Consider the following 21,767-nt stretch of genomic DNA (forward strand, 5'->3'; position numbering starts at 1 on the left):
ATTAATTATATCTATAAACGTGCTTCAAGAACACCTTCACATTCCCGATGGAAAATCTGCATCACCTCTGAAAGCATAGGTCCCAGCCATCCCAGAGGACCATGCGGAGATAATCACAGACAGGAGAAGAAGGTTCATAAGGAGGTTTATTAGTGGGGCCATAGTTCCCACGGGAGAGGGAGCTACATGGCATCTGCACCTTATCCAGGTGGCAGCTTCTCTCTCTGGGGGTAAAGGGGAAGTAGTTAGATAGTGAGTAGGAGTGGCTCATTAGGTATGGGTGGATCTGGGGACTAGTGGGAGGAGCTGAGGACCTGAGGCTAGAGAAATGCTAACAATATCCTTGTCTGAGTCATACATACATACATATATTTTAAAGTTCTAACAAGGATTAATTCTAGCATATCAGGGAAGGAAGTAGGGAGAAACAGAAAAAGAGAAACATTTCTGGCTTCCCATACAGGAAATGGGAGTTCAAGACTCCTTGCCTAATTATTCTTAATTTCTGCAAAGTGCTACTTGGGTTGAACACCGGCCAGATAGGCTAAATGCTGAGCCAAACAACTGATGAATGGGCGAACGAACGAACTAATGAACTAATGAAAGAAATAGGACGACCTGAATTTGGGTTTTACCTGGCTCTGTAACCAGTATAAAACTTTGGGTGCCCCAGGGTCACTATCACCGACCTGCCCAACCTAGCAGATTTTGCCTGGATGAAGAGTACACGGTTTATCACGTTCAATCACCCGCGCTGAGCTGCAAATCATCTTGGTCAGAGGGGCGGGGCCTGTATGGGGGCGTGACCAACAGGCCTCGCCCCCTTCCCCCGCTTGGCTCAAGCCGCCTCTCAGCGATTAGATTCTGGGCTGGGCTGCGGCTTTGCCCTGAGAGAGACTCCTTACTCAGGGGCGGGGCTGGGGGCGGGGATTGCGCGTTGCGGGGCGGGGACTTCTAGCCGCGCCCCTCTCCGCTGGCGCAGAGCTGCCCCGGAGCGATTCGGGGTCCGACTGCCGCTGCGCCCAGTTCGGGCGCCGCGCTCAGCCGCGGAGGAGCCTGTGGCGCTCTGGCAGCAGCTGAGCCGCGCCGGCCGAGGAGGAGGTGGAACCTGCCAAGCTGGCGCCCGGCGGGGCCTCGGGGGGCGGCGAGCTGGCGGGGACTGCGGGGCCGGGCCTCCTGGCCCTGCTGCTGGCGGTGTGTGCACCACTCCAGCTGCAGGCGGTGGAGCTGGGTGAGTGGAGGAGATCGCGTTTGGCGGACTGCGGCCCCCGGGACGCTGCGGGCCGGGCCTGGTGGGACCCCGAGCGGGAGGAAGTGGGGTTCTGTCCAGTCCAGCTCTGCCAGGCCGGGACTGGGGGGGGGGGGTAAAATAAGTTTAGTATTTGAGATCCCTAGCTGAAACTCCTTCCCACCCCCCACCCCCCTACGAAAATCAACTCAGCACCTCTCTACTCGTCTCCCTTCTCTGTCTCCCTGCCCAGATTGCTTAATTACCAGACCTTCCGTCTGTGCGAGGCCCCAGAGGAGTGACTTGGCCTGGGGAGGGAGTCGCCTTCGGGGGACACTCGGGTGCTAAGTAGCTCGTCTCCCGCCTCCTGTGGATAAAGCTGTCGTGTGCGTTTGTCCGCTTGAATTGAATGACTGGGCCATATTTTCCCCACGGACCCAAGCAGGAAATCTTGTAGATCGGATCCTACCAGGGTATTTGAGACGTAGACCCCGACCAGGCAGCTCTTTCTCTGTACCTCGTCCTCGAGTTCGAGTTCCACCTAATTAGCCTACAACACAATTTACACACTATCTACCAGGAGAATGCAGAAATTGAATGGTTTACCAGCCCTAAGTGGCTCTTTTTTTTTTTTTTTGGTCAAGGGCCGATCGCACTCCTTGCGCGTTTGTGCTCTAGGCTATCATTCTACCGCTTTGAGTCACAGCTCCACTTCCGGTTTTGCAGTGGTTGATTCTCCGTAAGAGTCTTTCCTGCCTGGGCTGGCTTTGAACTGCGATCATCAAATCTCAGCCTTCTGAGTAGAAGGGATTACAGAGCCACTTAGTAATTTATTAATCCTTGCTATTTTTTTTAATAGCAAGGGGCAGTTTTTCTGCCTAGTGTTTTCAGTTTTTCTCCCTCCCCTCCTGTGCTGCCCCTATATAACAGGTTATTTAATATCCAGGAATCTATGAAAAGTACTTTGATGATCCACTATTGTGCTTTCTGTTGAGACCAGAACCAAAGCTACACCCAACGCTGGCATTTGTCCTGCAGACCACGCATCCATTCCAGCCCGAAATACATCCTCAGGAGACTGGTAGTGGTATTTGCATAGCAATTTGTTGCAAAACAAGCCCTTAAAGTCATTTTGTCCAGAGTCACTGAAGCAGAATAGCACACATATGTAAAACTGCAATGCATATGTAAGGTTTTATTGAATATGTGTAGTGAGTATTTTAAATACTATTGTTTTCCTCAAGTCACTGTTAGAAAATGCTCAGGCATTTATGAATCTATTCAACAATATAACCCTGAATAGTCTGGTTAAAGGTGTTATCTCTCCCCTCCCTCCCTCCCTCCCTCCCTCCCTCCCTCCCTCCCTCCCTCCCTCCCTCCCTCCCTCCCTCCCTCCCAGGTTGGTGTGAAACTGGTGATTCTCCCTCCCTCACCCCAAGTTCTGAAATTACAGGCCTTCCTCAAGCCCAGCACTGTCATTCATCTTTTCATGAAATTTCAGAGTTCATGACAGGAAGGATGTATTTCAGGAAAGACATGTTTTAAAATGCTAATCACACAGAAACTAAGTTTAGTGTTTAGTATATTTACTGAAAAATACATTTCTAATAATCCCAGTGCCCATAATTTTTGAGTGAAGGGACCTATTGGTTATTGAATGTTTCTCTTGTGACTTTTCCAAACTATCTGTCAGCAATGTATTTTTGAAGTGTGTGCAAATTAAAGCATGTACTCCTGTTGCAGTCCTTGAGATATACTGGATGTAGTTGGGTGATGATCATAAGTGATATTAGTACTTGAATTGGTTAGGACAGTGTTAGTGTAAAAAACCCCACCTTTTTGTCTCATTTATTTGTTACATATTTTTGGTACTAAAGTTTAAATGCAGGGCTTTATGCTTGCTAGGCAGGCACTCTCCTACTTGAGCCACATACGCCTTACACTTTTTTTCTTTAATTTTTGTTGTTGTTGTTTCCAGATAGAGGTTTGCATTTATGCCTAGACTAACCTGGGATTACAGGGGTGAGCCACTGTGCTTGGTCCTTTATTTTATTTCCTGGGAGAGACTCTCACTCTAGCCTACACTGACCTAGAATTCTAGATAATCCTGCCTCAGTTGCCAGGGTGCTATGATTGTGGTTGTGTACTACTACACTGTTTTTATTGAGGAGATAATACCTCTTATTGCATGTAACCTTTGTTGTTTCCTAGACAGCTTGTGCTGGGACTTCTTAGTTCCCTAAGCTCCCCAACCTTTGGCAAAGCTTTCTATAACTCCGCACTCACCTCTTCCCTCCCACCTCCTGCTTTTCGTGTGTGTGTGTGTGTGTGTGTGTGTGTGTGTGTGTGTGTGTGTGTGTGCGTGTGTGCCAGGGCTTGAACTCAGGGCCTGGGGGTACCTTCCCTGAGCTTCTTGGCTCTAGGCCCTAGTGCTCTTATCACTTGAGCCATAGCTCCACTTCCAGCTTTTCAGTCCAACCTCCTGATTTTTTTAAATTAAATTTTATTGACAAGGTGTTGTGCAAAGGGGCACAGTTACATAATAAGGCAGTGAATACATTTCTTGTAATGTCTTACACCCTCATTTTTCTTTCCCTTCCCTTGATCAGGTAGGTATATATATATATATATATATATATATATATATATATATATATATACAATATCCAGTGCAACCTCCTGATTTTGAATCAGATTTCCAAAAAGAATGTGCAATCTCACCAAGTAATTCCCACCTTAATCTGTCTGGAGATGGTAGAAACATTTTCTAGTATTAAGATTGTGCTGCCATGAATATTCTGGGACACTTTCTCATTTTGTCACTCTGTTTCAGGTAAAATATCATTTAACTGAACTTATGGGACCTTGATCAATTAAATTATTAGAATTTCTATGTTGTTTACGGTCTGTGGACATTGTATAGATGTCACTTAACTGTATCAGGCTTTTGTTCAATTCATTTAAGAAGTACCCACTCCTCCTGGTGGCCTAGCTGTGCCAGGCCCCAGTATTTGCCCGTCTGGGCTAGTTTCAGCTCCTTCTCTTTGTCCTTTTCCTCTAGGACCACTGAACCCAACTCAGAGATTTATTGATTATTTCACATGATTTTTAACTTTTTTGGGGGGGGAGGGTCAGTCAGTAGCTTGAACTTGGGGCCTGAGCGCTGTCCTTGAGCTCTTCAGCTCAAGGCTAGCACTCTACCACTTTGAGCCAAAGCACCACTTCTGGTTTGCTGGTGGTTATTTTGAGATAAGAGTCTCACAGACTTTCCTGCCCAGGCTGGCTTCGAACTATGGTTCCTCAGATCTTAGCCTCCTGAGTAGCTAGGGTTACAGTCATGAGCCACCAGCTCTGGATGATTTTTAAAGTTTTCATAATATGACAGATGCATTGCTGTTTATTCTATTTGTAGAAAACCATATGCTGAGATTTAGTCTAGCTTTAAATGATGGCTGGGACTTGGGTCAAGCGGTTGACCTCTAAGGACATGTAGGTTCAAATCGTGGATGCTTACAAATTATTTTAAAAACATTTCTCAGCTCAAAATTTGTTACTATAAAAAAGTCTACAGTGCAGTCATCACTTGTATATATTTGGTTAGACATGAGATCTGCTGATATCTGATGTTTTAGGTGAGTGGCTTTCTAAAAATGTAAGTACAAAAAAATGTAAGTACAAGTTTATTCTGGCACCTTCTGCCCCAGAAGTCCAGCAGTTGCTCAGACTTTCCCTGATCTTATCTGTCCAGGGGAAAGTCTGAGATTCACTCAGCCTTGTAGGCTGCCGGAGAGAGTGACTAAAATTGTCAGGTTAGTATTCTTTGCATGGGACAAAAGGCACTATTGACTTGAACAGTCTCTTTTTGTTCAGGAGATATTTTCAAACCATTTCTTAATGAGTGGAAACTAAGTAATAAAATGCCTACTGGAGTTCTTGATAAAGGTACATCTGCTGTTTACACTAATTAATTTTGTTTCTCAAGCCAGGTCTTCTGCATGCTTGCTTCTATATGTAAGGATGCCTTTTAAGTGCAAGTGCAGCATAAAGGGGAATGTGCCAGAAGAACAGTGTGTACCCCAGCTTGGGGCTCTAGTGGTGATAATCAACAACACTTAGAAACATTAAGTTATACCATGTATCTCAGAAAAGAAAGGAGTTCTGTTGAAGGATTCAGTAAGCAAATCAAACTATCTTACTAAATGATGTCTCACACAGAGTTTATTAACTTTTTGTCTCATAAATTCAACTCTTACCTGGTATATACTGACACAGACTTGAAAATCATATGGAGAAATGATCATGGGACATCTAACATTTATGAGGAATTATGTTTTATGCATGTATTTATTTTTTGGGTCAGTTTTAGCTCTTGAACTCAGGGTATGAGCAGCTTTTGGTTCAATGCTAGTGCTGTACCACTTGAGCCATGTTCCACTTCTGGCCTTTTGGTGGCCAATTAGAGATCAGAGTCTCTTGTACTGTCTTGCCCATCCTGGCTTTGAACTGTAGTTCTTAGATCTCAATCTCTTGAGTAGCTAGGCTTACTGGCATGAGCCACAGTACCTGGTTAAAGTGGATTTTTTTGTGTATGTCTTGGCTGCTATATCAGCTGTTAAGTCTTGTCGATACTTTTCTCTTTGGTATTATTCAAATAACTTTCTTGCTTTTGAAATTAGAAACATAATGTTTCTTGATCCCTTTTAGGTGAGATTATTAAATTTATGCAAGAGTAGTCAAACTCATCATATTATACACAATTTGGAGTTTATAATTACTGAGAACCCATTTGTTTTTATAATCAGCATTTTCCAATTTAAATTATGAGCACTCTTGTGGGCTTTTTATTCAGAGTTCATCATATTTACATCTTACTTTAAGGAAAAAGAACACAGTTGTTTCATCACAAAATGAAACATAAGGATTATACAATTTTTTGCATTTTGAGTATGTTTAGTGGATGTGCTTAAATGTTGTGTATTTTTTTTAATGAAGCACTCTATTCTTGAAAAACATGGAAGAAAAAAATTCTTTGTTTTTTGCCAGTCCTGGGGCTTGAACTCAGGATCTGGGCACTGTCCTTAGGCTCATTTTGCTCAAGGCCAGCACTCTATCACTTGAGCCACAGTGCTACTTCCGGCTTTTTCTGTGTATGTGGCACCAAAGAATCGAACCCAGGGCTTTGTGCATGCTAGGCAAACACTCTACCACTAAGCCAAAAACTCCTGGCCTGGAAAAAAAAAATTATTTCGATATCATTTCTAACAAAGAACAAAGGCAAAAGGAAAACTTTGAAGTTCAGGTACATTTCAATTACCAGTCTATAAAATTTTCTACATAGGAAAATAGGTAAACACCCTGTCAGCTAGTTTTTCTTTTTTTCTTTTTTTTTTTTTTCTTTTCTTTTGCTAGTCCTGGGCCTTGGACTCAGGGCCTGAGCACTGTCCCTGGCTTCTCTTTTGCTCAAGCCTAGCACTCTGCCACTTGAGCGACAGCACCACTTCTGGCCATTTTCTATGTATGTGGTGCTGGGGAATCGAACCCAGGGCTACATGTATACAAGGCATATTCCCAGCCCCGTGTCAGCTAGTTTGTAAGTGGCTGAGTTAATTTAATTCAACCTTTTTATTGTATCTCAAGTTCAGGTTGAAGTTTCAGATTGAAACCAAAGGAAAAAACCCAGAGATTTAATAGCCCTTGGGAACACTAGAACTTGAGATCCATATACTGAATTGTTGCTACTCCAGGGACTTTAGGGTGGGGCTGCTTATTTTGAGAATAATCTGAGCCAAAATTTGGGCCTGTATCCACTGTTACTGTTAGCTCAGAAGAGTCTACAACTCTTGAGACTTCAGAGTCTCAAAATGATAATAGATATGATAACTATATAAATTTTAAAATTTAAGAACATTCAAGTATTTTATTTGCATTTCTAAACATTTCCTTTCTGAACTAAGATGCTATGACCCCACATAGAAATGCTACTAATAAATCATACAAATTTCCCCCATTGTTTTAAACATGCCATTTTTACAACTGTTTTGTATAGTTTTGTATAAACATGAATCCAAGTAAAGTCTATACATTATAGCTAGTTATTGTATCTCTTCAATCCTTTTTTTTTTTTTTAAATTTTGAAGGGGGCAGGGGAGCTTGAACTCAGCCTCATACTATCTTGTCTTTTTCCACTCAAGTTTGGCAATCTACAACTTGTCACTTCCAGCTTTTTTTTTTTTTTTTCTGGTCCTGGGGCTTTGTCCCTCAGCTTCTTTTGCTCAAGGCTAGCACTCTACTTCTTACCATTTGAACCACAACTCTACTTAGGCTTTTTTAAAATTTATTAGATATAAGATTCTCATAGACTTTCCTGCCTGGGTTGGCTTCAAACAGAGATCCTCAGATCTTAGTCTCTTGAGTAGCTCTTGAGTAGGTTATAGGCATGAGATACTAGCACCTTGCCCTTCCAGCTTCTTGCTGGCTAACTAGAGATGAGTCTCATGGATATCCTTCGAACCATGATCCTCTCATCTCAGCCTCCTCAGTAGCTAGAATTACAACTATGAGCCACCAGTGCTTGGCTTTTAAGTCACTTTTTTGTGAGCCACCAGTGCTTGACTTTTAAGTCACTTTTTTGTAGTAAATATTTTTAAGTTATTATAAAGGTGATGTCCAAAGGGGTTACTGTTACCTAAGTCAGGTAATTAGCATATTTCTTTTGGACCGTGTCACACTTCTTTCTCTTTCCCCATTTTCCCCCTCCCATCCCCACCCACAAGTTATGTAGTTCATTTCCAACATAGTAGACACTATGTTGGGAGTGCCACTGCTGCATTTGTTTACCTTTGTCCCTCTATTTCTGTGCATTTTCAAGCTACCACTACCATATAACTTGTTTTCATGAAAGAAGCCAGGTTTGATTGTCATGCTACCCAGCTCATACCCCAAACTGTACTGGATGTTTCTCAGTGGTGAATTCCTGTAATTTATTGTGCACTGTGCATATTTGGTACACTGTCCCTTTATTTATTTATTTATTTATTTATTTATTTTTGCAAAGTGGAGTTAGACTTAAAATTTGGTTTAGATTCAAGCTAGGAGTTTTTGGTAAACATAGGCAAATATACCATGTGCTTCTATGCATGCCACATTGAATGCACACATATTTTTGCTTTGGTTATTACCTCACTATCAGTGATAGTAGGAATGACCAATGACTTTAGGAAGTAACAAATTCAAGTCTCTAGGTGCTTTGTGAAATGATAAATAGTCTCTCAGTAAAACTTCTTCCCCATGGACATTTTACTCAATGGCTCTAACTCCTAGTTTTTCATAGAGTTATTTGTGTGTATATATGTGTGTGTACATGCACATGCATGCACATACCAGTCCTGGGGCTTGAATTCAGAACCTAGGTGCTATGTCTGAGTTGGTTTTTTTGTTTTTTTGTTTTTTGTTTGTTTTGCTCAAGTTAATGCTCTACCTACATAAGCCACAGCTCCACTTCAGGCCTTTTTGATAGTTAATTGGGAGTAAGAGTTTCATGAACTTTCCTGCCTAGGCTGGCTTCAAGCCATTATCCTCAGATTTCTGCTTCCTGACTAGGTAGAATTTTCAGGTGTAAGCCACAAGCTGAATGAAATTGAGCCTCCACTTTCATAGATATCTAAATGTTGACAGTATCCACATTTAACATGAAACCGAGTAGAAAACACAGCATATCCATCCATTTTGGGAAGGGCTATGCTGACAGCCCAAAAGTTGCAACTATTGTTTTTCTGTCACCTCCCAAGCATGTGGGAATAGTTTGCAAACCTTTCCACTCCTACAACATTTTCAGTAAGTTTTGACTGCTCTGTAGAAGTCATGAGTCAGACAAATAATGAATTACGGTGTTTTCCCTGATTTACTTGTAGTCCATTGAAGAGTAACACCTAATTGTGTCTTGAGGTGTTTTTCTACTGGGATGTAAATTCTTCTTTAATACAATACACATTGGGGGGGGGGGGTTGTACACTGGTGAAAGAATCACACATGAAATAGGAAGTCATTGAGGAACCTGTGGAAAGAACTTTTCTTCTCAAATTTAAACTGATATAGTTTTGATGATACTTTTAGTTTATAGGAAGCAATGGTGTAGAGTTTCCATGGAAAGACCATTAACTAGTCCCTTTAATTTTGTCTTCACATGTCTTTCAGTTGAGTTGAGACAAAGCTACTATTAACTTCATTAATTAGATCATTAGATCATTAGCACCTATTTTAAATACGGTGATAATAAGAGTGAAAGAGATTACCAACAGTATGGAAGAACTCGGGCATGTTTCTAATCTGTGGCTGTGATTTCTATGAGCATCATAGCATTCATTTATTTCCTTTCAGGAAAATGAAAGAGTTTGAATCATTGCTCTGTTTTATCGTTAGAACTTCTTTTTACCTCTTTTTATTCTCATATCCATTTCTCCTGACAACATAAAGGATTAAAGTTAAGCACAACTGGAAAATAGCAAAAAGTGTGGCTGGTCATGGAATGAGTGATACCTTGGGAAATCTGTCTGCCTCTCCTTTAGACAAAGAGCTTTGTAATAATGGCAAGCTTGCCCTTGTGGTTGAAAAGATTGCAGTCATCAAGAGCTTACTTGATCTTAGACAGGGGAGGAAATTTTCTCACACCCACGCATGGATTATTGTGTGTGTTGAGACCTGTTGGAACTTGAATGTTAGAAGAGTAAGGATGCAACTGTAATGAAATCATGACTTAAGAAATGTTTTCACTCTTGTGATGGTTCACAGCACACTTTCCAGACTGCTTGTTAAAACCCATTAGTAAGCAATGATATCAACTCAAGGCAAAAACAATATGCTTTGAAGAAATCACGAAATGGAATTGATTGGGTAATATGACAATGCATTACACATAATAAAAAGATTGTAGTATTCAACTTTTGTTATTTTTGTATGCATATGTGTATATGTGTGTGTGTGTACATATATATGGTTCTTTGGGTTGTAATGAAAAATCTGTTTTGACTTTGGGTCATTAGTCAAAAATATTTGAGGCTCTGCTGTCTTATTCAAGGGACTCGTTAATAATTAATCATAAAACCATTTTTATGGGCTACGGGTGTGGCTCAAGTGGTAGAACGATTGCCTAGCAAGCTCAGGGCCCTGAATTAAAACCCTAGTACTGCCAAAAAGAAAGCATTTTTTTTTTTGCAATATTCATTGTACTATGCCTCTTACTACAAATGCAACTCAAGTTACAGATTTCCCTTTAGAGCCCAAGTCATGCTGTCTAGTTTTGCAGAACCAAGGCCACACTCGGTATATCTTATTTTTATTTTCTGTTAGTGGAACATAATTTCTTATCAGAGGAAAATAGCCATTTAAGGAAGTTATTGTTTAACTTTCTTAGTGAGTAGAATTACAGTAGGCTAAATAAAAGGTCACATGCAGACAATCATCTTAGGTTCATCTTACATTTATTTAGAAAATAGCTTACATATCCATACCTTTTTACTTACTTTCAAAGGCTATCCATTAATTTAAGGCATTTGGAGAATAGATATTGAATTCATTGTCTAACTTTGTACTTGTCATTTTACATTCAAGAATTATATAAAGGAAGCTGAGTGCTGGTGGCTCACACCTGTAATCCTAGCTATTCAGGAGGCTGAGATCTGAGGATTGAAGTTAAAAGCCATCCCAGGCAGGAGAGTAAGTGAGATTCTTTTTTTTTTTTTTTTTTGGCCAGTCCTGGAGCTTGGACTCAGGGTCCGAGCACTGTCCCTGGCTTCTTTTTGCCCAAGGCTAGAACTCTGCCACTTGAGCCATAGCACCACTTCTGGCTGTTTTCTATATATGTGGTGCTGGGGAATTGAACCCAGGGCTTCATGAATAGGAGGCAAGCACTCTTTCCACTAGGCCATATTCCCAGCCCCATAGGTGAGATTCTTATCTCCAATTAACTACCAGAAAACCAGAACTGGTGCTATGGCTCAAAGTGGTAGAGTGCCAGTCTTGAGCAAAAGAGCTCAAGAATAGTGCCCAGGTCCTGAGTTGAGGGCCCACAACTGACAAAATTATTTAAAGGAAGGGATGATTGTGGGGTTGGAGTGTGGAGGAGAGCAAGAGAGAGGATGAATTTGATCAAAGTACTTTATATTCATGTATGGAAATATTATGATAAAACCCCTTTTATAATTAATTTATTCTAATAAGAAATATCACTTATTAATATGTTTCTTCCTTATGAGTATGTGCTAAATTCATAGCTGTTTGTCCCATGATTTTTTTTTTTTTTGGCCAGTCCTGGGGCTTGAACTCAGGGCCTGAGCACTGTCCCTGGCTTCCTTTTGCTCAAGCCTAGCACTCTGCCACTTGAGCCACAGCGCCACTTCTGGCCATTTTCTATATATGTGGTACTTGGGAATCGAACCCAGGGCTTCATGTATACTAGGTGAGCACTCTTGCCACTAGGCCAAATTCCCAGCCCCTGTCCCATGATTTTTTTGAGATAGTCTTGCTACGTAGTGCAAGCTTGTCTTGGTCTCCCTATACATATAAGCCCAAGCTGACCTTGAACTTTTACATGTGTGCGCCAATACCAGGGCTCGAACTCCAATCCTTGTACTCTCACTTGGTCTGCTTGCTTATATCTGGCACACTACTATTTGATCTACCCCCGCCCCTCTAGTCTTAAAAATGAAGCATTTTGCTGCTTAATTGGGAAGGGATTCTTGAGGGCTTTTCTGCTTGAGCTGACTTTGAGTGTCTGTTCTCCAGATCTCAGCCTCCTGAATAGCTAGGATTATAGGCTTGCACTGCTAGCAACCGGGGTAGCCTTGGACTTGATCCTCTGTTCCCACCTCCTGAGGTGTGCTACCACACCTTGTTTTCTGCTTGAATTTAACAGAGTGATTTGTAGGAAACTTTTCCCATCCAAATTATAAGGCAAATGGTGGAAGTATACTTAACAATTACAAAGAATATTAGATTAATTTGTTATCTTAAATATTTTTGTGATTTAGATGTATTTATCTCAGGTACAGTGGCTTTCACAGATAACCTTAGATACTCAGGAAGTAGAGATTGGGAGGAACATGAGGTCAGGCAGGGCAAAAAGTTAGCAAGACCTTAACGAACCAAAGATGCTGGGCATGGAGATGGGCACTGTCATCCCAGCTGTGCTGGATGCATAAATTGAATTGCAGGCCAGGCCAGTCTTGTTATAAATACAAATTACTATTTGAAAAATAACTAAAGCGAAAGGGTCATGACTCCAGTGGTAAAGCACATTCCTAGCAAGTAGCAGGCCCTGAGTCCAATTTACAATTTTTCCCTCCCTTCAGCAAAAATCACTTAAACTCACATATAACTACATATCCATGCGTGATTTATATATTGTTTACTTTTTTTTCATGTGCCAGTGTTGGGACTTGAACTTAGAGTTCCTCACTCTCATTTGGCTTTTTTACTCAAGGCTGGTGCTCTACAACTTGAGTTACATCTCCATTTCTGACTTCTGTGGTGGCTAATTGAAGATAACAGTTTCTTGGATTTGTCTGCCCAGGTTGGCTTTGAACCACGATTCTCAGATCTCAGCCTGAGGAGCCAGGACTACCAGTGTGAGCCACCCACACCTGGCACAATATATTGTGTTAAAATGAATTTTTTTCTAAAATGTAATTAACTTCTTAATATGGCTTGGTGCTCATAGCTTGACCTTTTTTCTGATGCAGCTTGTCTCCAAATTTTTAGAACTAAAATACTTATTCTAAGTCCAGATCATTTCAAGAGTTCTATCATTTATGCATGCCAACAACTTTCCCCAAAATCTCAGCTTTATACCTCCAGATTTATTTTCTATCTTGTACTCAGGAGATGGTCCATCTCATAAAAGACCTATGGTTCTATGCAAGTACCAGAATTTAAGCTCATCGTAGTGGGACTACCTTTGAAATACTGTCTAGTACAGAGGCCCTTCCAGTGGAGGAGAAAAGGAAATGATACATACTTTAGTCATCATGTGCTTTGGCAATTAAATTCCACTTCAAAGGCAGGAGAAGATAAACATTGTATAGTAGCAGCTTTTGAAGAGTAGACAAAGTCCTTGTGGCAAAATTTCCTTCTTTCCTTTTCTATACTCCCTCCAACTTTGATGTTAGGTACATGGCAGTTTAATTCAGCAGTCACCCAGCCCTCCTAACACTGCATTGAGTTTCATCCAAAAACAATGTGTTTTTTTCTCCTTAAAGATCAGATTTTATTATTGTTAAGCATTTAGTTACTTTTGTACTGTGTACGTTCATTATGTAGTTTCTGTAAACATCAGCACTTCCCTATATCTTTTCATTTATCCTTCTTCTTTGCCTCTGCTAAGTTTTTTTTTTTGCCAGTCCTGGAGTTTGACTCAGGGCCTGAGCACTATCCCTGGCTTCTTTTTGCTCAAGGCTAGCACTCTGCCCCTTGAGCCACAGCGCCACTTCTGGCCTTTTCTATATATGTGGTTTTGGGGAATCAAACCCAGGACTTCATGTATACGAGGCAAGCACTCTTGCCACTAGGTCATATTCCCAGCCTTGGCAGTATTCTTGATTTAACTCAGAGCCCTGGCTGGCTGGGCAGGCAATCTCATGCTGGCCCATGTCTCCACCCCTTTGTGAGAATGGTCAAATATGAGATAGGGTCTCACACCATACCAAGGTGTTTGTGGACCACACAATCTTTCTGCCTTAGCAGGGATTACAGACATGCACCACTATGCCCAGCTTCTTTCACTGAAATGGTGTCTCATAGACTTTTCTGCTCTGCATAGCTTGGAACCATGTTCCTTGCAATCTTATCCTTCTGTGAGTGAGAATTACAGGTGTAAACCTAGCCACTAGCCCCTGATATGCTAAATAATATAAGGTATATCCTAGACCTCATGTTATTTCAGCCCTAAATAAGTAGACATCTAAAAAAGTGGCATTCTCTTACATAACCTAAATACCATTATCAACACTAATAAAATTAGTAATACTTCTTGGATATTATTTACTACTGCAGTTAATTTTTAGAAGGTTTTATGAGGCTAGTTTTTCAAATCAGAATCTAAATAAAGTTTATTTGGATTTTTGAAACAGGATCTCACTATTGTAATTCAGGCTGGCCTTGAACTCTCAATCCTCTTGCCTCAACTGTATATCATACTTGGCTCGTGATGGCTGTTAAGATTCTCTCTCTCTCTCTCTCTCTCTCTCTCTCTCTCTCTCTCTCTGTGTGTGTGTGTGTGTGTGTGTGTGTGTGTGTGTGTGTGTGTGTGTGTGTGTGTGTGTGTGTCTGTACTGGCCTTGGGACTTGAACTCTGAGCTCTGCCCCTGAGCTTGTTTGCTCAGGCCTGGCCCTCTACTACTTGAGCCTCAGTTCTGTGTCCTTAAGTTTCTCTTAAGCTAAAATAAACACTTTTGTGTGTGCCTCTTTATACAGTTCATTGTGGAGAAAGCTGTATCTGTTGCACCAAACAGCCTGGTTTCACCTAATGACATCCTCCTGGTGTTACTAAACCTGAACCTGTATCTATAGACTGGGTGAGATTCAAGGTGAATTATTTTTGATTCTCTTGTTTTACTTTGCCTAGTCATTGATGCATAAGGCATATGTCATCCTATGGGGAGGTGCATATATAGTTGCCTCATCTGTCATCATATTCTATGAGTTTAGATGATGGCAAGCCTCATTCCTCAATTTTAGAAGCTCTTTCTCAATCTTCTTCTCAATCATTTTATTACCTATCACTGCTCATACTCAGTTATATCTTACTAGAGAAGTTTGTTTTCTTTTAATCTTTAAGTAACTGTACAAAGGAGTTGGCCATTTAACAAAGCAGTGTGTGTGTGTGTGTGTGTGTGTGTGTGTGTGTGTGTGTGTGTGTGTGTTTCTGTCTGTCTGTCATGGGGCTTGAACTCAGGGCCTGGGCACTGTCCCTGAGCTTTTCTGCTCAAAGCTAATGCTCTACCATTTTGAGGCAAAGCATCAATCTGGTTTTCTGATGGATAATTGGAGATAAGAGCTTCATGGACTTTCCTGCCTGGGCTAGTTTGAACTGCAGTCCTCACATCTAAGCCTCTTGAGTAGCTAGGATTAAATGCATGGAAGGTATGAATGTATCTAAAGAGAGAGTCAAATTGGGAAGTCCTTCAGGTGGCTTTTAAGAGTGAACACAAGTGCACATATGTAGCAAAATCAAATACATAGTAGAAAAGGTTTTTAAGACTGAACAGTTGAAATGGACTATGTAATTTGTAGATAGGGACTGGAGGGGGAAAATGGAGAAGAATGAAGAAAGGTGTGACATTGTTACGCATGGTACTCACAACCTGACTTATGGAATTGTAGCCCCTTTGTAAAACTACTTAATAATAATTTTGACAAAACCTCTTATAGATAGGGCACCTGAGAATTGCACTTGAGAACCAGCAGCTGAACCCATCAAACACAGAGCATCTCATCCTCCTTAGTAAATATGAGGAACTTGGATAATGGATTTGCTACAGACATTTTGGAGTAAGATGGATCTTTATTGTTTTTATTCTATACAAGTTTTTTTCAGTGGAAGCTTGAATAAATGCTTCATTTAATTAAGCCATTTCTATAGAGGAAAAATACAGGATAATTTCCAAATCGTATAAAATAGAACATAAAAGGCCCTTTCTTCACTTTTACCCTCAACCAGCACAGGTTTTTCTTTTTTTCTTTTTACCTTCTTGAAGATTGATTTCAAACAAGTTTGTTCAGTTTTTTAAATTTTACTTAGTTACTTAGTTCTGGTCCTGGGACTTAAACTTAGGGACAGGGTGCTATCTTAACTTTTTTGCTCAAGGATGGCACTCTACCGCTTGAACCACAGCTCTACTTTTGTTTTTTTTGTGGGTGTGTGTGCACACGAGCGTGTGCGTGCGTGTATGTGTGTGTATGCATGCGCGCGCACGTGTGTGTGTGTGTGTGTGTGTGATTCATTGGAGATAAGAATCTCATGGACTTTCCTCCTCAGGCTGGCTTTGAACCATAATCTTCAGATCTCAGCCCTCCTGAGTAGCCTGGATTACAGGTGTGAGCCATCGATGCTTAAACTTTTGGTTTTGAGTTGATTTTAGATCACATGCAATTGTATGAACTAGTACAGAGCAGTGTTGTGTACTCTGCTTGTATTCCTAAATGAAAACATCTTGCCACGTCTCAGTTAGGGTACTGACTTGACACACAGGCCAGGGAACCTGACCTGATTCAGTTTGGGGGAAGACATGAAAAAAAGTTGGTCTTCCTTGTCTGGGCTTCTCAATTAGAGCGTCTGGCTGGGAGAGTTGGGCCACCTGAATGTCAGAATGAGGTCATGGGAATAGGGGCTCCCTATTGTTCGGTCGCATACATCTGTCTTACTCAGTATGTGATACCACAGGCATTTTCTCTTTCTAGCCTGTTTTCTTTCCCCCCCCCCTTGGCATTGTTCTACCTTTGAAGTTATCAAAACTGTAGAAGAGCAATGTAGTTAATCCTCACAGGTAAATGAATGATATTAGTCCTTGCTACAGCAGACTTCATAAATAGTCTATTCTCATAGGCAAGAGGTATGTTACAACTCTTTGGAAGAGTGTGCTTTTAATAAACTGGGATTCCACCGTTCCTTTTTGAGTCAGGGTGTTTTGTTCTGAACTTTTCTCAGAGAGGCACAAATACTCAGGTAAGGTAATAATGGGAATGTCAAAAGCACCCCTGACAGCCTCCCAGGAGACAGGTCTCCTCTCTGGCATTAGAGCAAAGGTGATTGGAAGAAGTGTCATTGTAGGATAGGATAAAAATGGCATGCTGGGATTTCCCTTTGTCATGACACATTTTAGAGAATGAAATTTAGAATACAATAATTACAAGTAGATTGATTTACATAATTGCTTCTCATTTTACGTTCCATTCCCCCCCCCCCCCCCCCCCCCACACACACACCTTTTCCTTGGCTTTTTTAGACAAGGTCTTACAATACATCCCGGACTAGCCTAGAACTCCCAGTACTCCCTCTGCCTCCCAAGTGCTGGGATTATAGGCATGTGACCCCACACCTAGTCAGTTGTGGTTTATTTAAATTTTTCTTTCTTTCTCTTTTTTTGTGTATGTGTTTAAGGCTGTTTTTAAATTTTTAATAAGTAGTTGTACAAAGGGGTCACAATTTCATAAGTTAGGTTATGAGTACAATGTGTCTTGACTCTGTCTTTTCTTACTGAAGGAGACTTGCAAAAAGCTAAGAAAGAGGGTGTTCAGATACTTAATGCTGGTTTTTGGTAACTTTGAGCAGTTTAGTTATGTATATATTTATGTGCATGCTTGCTTGTTTCTGCTTTTTGAGCATGGTCAGAATCAATCCTACAAAGGTGGGACAAGTCATAGGGAACAAGGGTGTTTTTCTGCTTTCACAGAACAGCCTTGAGAATGCCCAGTCCTGTGATTGTCGTGTCTTTCAGTTTCCAAGAGGAACCATAAAGCCTTTAAAAGCAAGGAAGTAATTCACATTTTAAAACAAAACTTTAAATACCATGTACTTTTTGCTCAATATGCCTCTTTGTCTGATTTTCACTTGATTCTCAACAAAGTACTACCCTTATCCTTACTGGTAACTGTCCAAGGGACAAGGAATTTAGCTATCACTTCAGATTTACATGTAACCTTCACACAGACGTGCTCTGTCTCTTGGCTTACCCTCTTGTCTGTTGCGGCGCCAGTGCTCTAGTCACTTCTAAACCCAATATCTCTGTAGTTTTTTTCTCCTGTCCTCTTCTCCTGTGTGACTAGCCAACACTTGAGCTGTAGATTTTGTCTGTTTCCTTGTTTTTATTTCCTTCCCTTCCCATTCTAACACCCCCATTAGTTAAGCCCATGACTGTTCTGATCAGATTTTCCTTCCCTTCTAGTTCCTGAGGCATTAGCAGCCTGCTTGCTTATCTAATTTTTGTATTATCTCCCTATTCAGAAATTTCTGTGTGGCTTTATTGTCTACTATGTGACTTTTACAACTTCTGCATAACTCTGAAGGTTTCCTAGTAGTTTTAACTGTTTTTCTGGTAATTTATCCTGGCATTTTTCAACCCATTGCTCTATTAAGACCAAGTCTATTTCTCTTATCTGCACCTCTTGGCAGTAATTGTGTGTGAGTCTTGTAAAATTTCTGGGTAAAGGGAAAATCCTTTACCTGGGGCTTTGTTCCTGGGCTGGAATAGCCTATTTCATTTTTGTTCTGTCTTATCATTTGTGCTAGAAGCCTCCATTCAGTAAGGAAATGGAATAAAGGAAGACTTCCATAAGTCCTCCTCTAGCTAGAAAAGACCGTGAAGGCTGAGGACTGCCACAGGCTCTTCAGAGTGTCAGTTAAGACTTCTCCAGGGTACACAGAAACCTTCACATGGACCTTGTTCAACAGATTTCTGCTTTCCTTCCCTTCAGCTGAGGCCAGAAAACAAATTTCATGGGAAGATTTACCAACCACAGGAAAACACTCTCTGTATTTCTCCTCCACGTCCCCTTGTCATTTTGTTTCAGCTTCTTGATTTAGCACACCATACCTAGAATTACAGTTTCTTAAATTTGTAACTATCTCTCATTGAGACACCTCTTGATACTTTGATATTATATTTTTTATATTTTATTTTATTATACAGTTTATTTACCATGTCTGGTATGTGGTAAGCGTTCGCTATAATGGATCCTTGATGATTTCTAGTGATACATCTTGAGTATCAGGAATCTTTGAATCTGTGGTTGTCGTTAATCTCTGCCCCCAACTAACTGTACTCAAACTAAGTCTTCCAAGTGTAAACCTAATACTCTACCATGAGGATTTTGTATATAGGAGTTCATTCATTATTACATGTCAGAAGTAAGTAATATCATTTTCTCACTTGCAAATTATCATATAACATTGATTTTGTGGGTAGTGTGACAAATGTTGGATGAGTAGATGGAGAGATGGCTAGAAGAACTAGCATAATTGAATGATACATTTCCTAAGGGCTTTGAATTTTATAATAGTATCGGAAATATTTGAGCAATGAGGTTTAGAAGATTAAATTGGGAAACATGAGATGAAATAACCTAGAGCAAAAGATAATGTTTAACAAATTAATCTTTGTTTAGCTATTCTTTATCTCCAAGAAGAGAATACAATCCATAACTTGAAGATTACATGCAATGCTCGATCCTTGGTAAGAATTAGTTACGTTTACAACTTTTATCCTTTTTTCTTTACTAGGTGACGGCTGTGGACACATAATGACCTCTCAGGACAGTGGCACAATGACATCTAAGAATTATCCAGGGACTTATCCCAATCACACTGTTTGTGAAAAGACTATCACAGTCCCAAAGGGGAAGAGTCTGATTCTGAGGTTGGGAGATGTGAATATTGAATCCCAGAGCTGCACTTCTGACTATCTTCTCTTCACCAGCTCCTCAGAGAAATATGGTAAGAAAAGAGAGGGGAGTTTGTGTCAACAAGGAAATACTGGAGATATGAGGAGAGTGGAAGTGGTGTGCTAGTTAACACTACAGCCTGGGAAGACTAGAAGAGAAACTTGGCTTTAAGTGATGAGACATTTGCTTCCTAAGCTGAAACAATGCAGGAAATCTCAGGCCACATTAGATGTCAGCTTTGTGTGTCTCAGAGGCTCTGAGATTCAGTGTCACTGTGAAGAGAATTAGAGAGGTGTGACACTTGGCTAAAGCATCTACAGTTCATTCATTTATGTGACCCATGTCTACTGAATAGTGAACGTGTGAATGACTGGGATACAGCTATAAACAAAACCTTCTTCATGGGGCTTACACCTGGGGGCAGAGGAAGGAAGGAAATAAGCAGATGGCAGACTGGGAGAAAGAAAAATAAGGGAAATGAGGCATCCTCAGGTAACATGGAGCTTGTATATGCTCCCTCCAATATGGTGTGATAGGCCTCTCCAAAAATGGTACATTTGAGCAGAGACCAGAGAGAAGTGAGGGAATGAACTCTGTAGGTTATGACGGGGGTCTGAGTTTTCTGGTAAAGGGACAGCAAACACAAAAACCGTTGGAAATTTACCTTTCGTGTTTGAAGTATGTTGTTTGTATCTGGGAGCCAGGAATCACCATAGCAGTGACTCTTTGGTCCTAAGCTCCAAGAAATAGCTTGGAGTCACATAACTAGAAAACCAAGATGAAATTTTAGATACAACTTCTTTTGAGTTTAGAGATTTTTCCAAATTTCTCTATACATCAGCTCCAAAAAAAAAAAAAATGACACAAGCTTTATGTAACTTCCCACCACCTGACCACAAGCAGTACAGGCAGTTTCTCAAATACAGTCAGATGTCTGTCCTGCTTGCTGCCTCCACAGTCTAGAAGCCAAGAACAGCCCATAGACAATTAGATGACTCAGTTTACCTCATCCCAATGGGGATAAAGATCTAAGATTTTTTTGATTGTTTGTTTGCTTGCTTTTTTGTTGTTGTGTTGTTTTTGAGATAGGGTAATGCAGTTCAGGACGGCCTCACATTGTCTAGTCTCCTATCTCAGCCTGTTGAGTGCTAGTATACATAGGCATGAGCCACTAGACATGACTCAGGGTTTAAGACTTTTTTTTAAATCTCTCTTTATTTGCTTCTTTTTTTTTTTTTCTCAAGGCTGGCACTCTAATACTTAGCCACACTTTTCCTATTATGTCTATTTTTTAATTTAAAAATTTTTATTGATGTCTATTACTAGTACAAAGTGAGGGGCTTTGTAGAAATATTTCCTGTTGTATATATTTTAGTGATTATGGAATTTCTCTGACAGAGCCAAGGTGGTGTTTTTCATATGATTGGTTGTAACTTTTTAACTGGATTTGGTTTGAATGGAAAAAATGACACTTAAGGGATGCTTAAGGCCCCTGGATGAATTTGCTGTTAAGTTACCTCTGTGTGCTAGACACGTTAGAAAGACACCTGTCAGGAAATCTCTCCTAAGCTTACAAGGAAGGTTACAAGGAAGGGACCAAGTATTAGAATGCTAGTATCACATGCGAGGTCAGTGCTATACCACCAAAAATGACTTTTCCACTCTGTCTGGATATGAAGATGAGCAGTTAATTCCACCTACTCACTGAATAGTGGAGGGATCAGAGCAGCTAGAACAAGGAGCACTCCATACCCAGTGTTTCCTATCAATTCCCACTTATACAAAAAGGAAGAAATGAATGGAATTAAGGACATGTCTCCAACTGGGTTTCAGGGTGGTTTTATCTGCTTCAGAGCTTGACCTCCAGATAAGGTTATTGAGTTTTCAAAATTTGACTCCTGTTTTTTGGGGGTTGGGTTTTTGTTGTTATTTTGGTTGGGATGGGTTGTTGCTTTTTTTAGTCTACTGGCCTCAAACTTGGGATCCTTGTTCCTCAGCCTCCCAAGTGCTAAAATTTCAGGCATGTCCTACCGTACCATAGTTAAGATGTAGACTTCTCACTAGGGAATGGGTAATGAATTGCAACTCATTTTTAGCAATAAAGTCAATT

At 40.7% G+C, this 21,767-nt stretch overlaps 1 protein-coding gene across 2 annotated transcripts in view; it reads left to right on the forward strand.

The window, feature by feature from the left end:
- Window positions 1-1,017: 1,017 nt before the first annotated feature.
- Window positions 1,018-21,767, forward strand: part of Dcbld1 (discoidin, CUB and LCCL domain containing 1) — a 67,882-nt gene continuing 47,132 nt past the window's right edge. The window contains exons 1-2 of one of the 2 annotated variants that reach the window (XM_048353971.1): window positions 1,018-1,231; window positions 19,497-19,709. In XM_048353971.1, the coding sequence (XP_048209928.1) occupies window positions 19,517-19,709 (193 nt within the window). In that variant the 5' untranslated portion in view covers window positions 1,018-1,231; window positions 19,497-19,516. Of the gene's footprint in view, window positions 1,232-16,328; window positions 16,765-19,496; window positions 19,710-21,767 lie in introns of those variants that run through there. The other variant, XM_048353972.1, reaches the window with a different exon arrangement.

Source organism: Perognathus longimembris, chromosome 9 (assembly GCF_023159225.1).
Source record: "Perognathus longimembris pacificus isolate PPM17 chromosome 9, ASM2315922v1, whole genome shotgun sequence".
Classification (NCBI taxonomy): domain Eukaryota; kingdom Metazoa; phylum Chordata; class Mammalia; order Rodentia; family Heteromyidae; genus Perognathus; species Perognathus longimembris.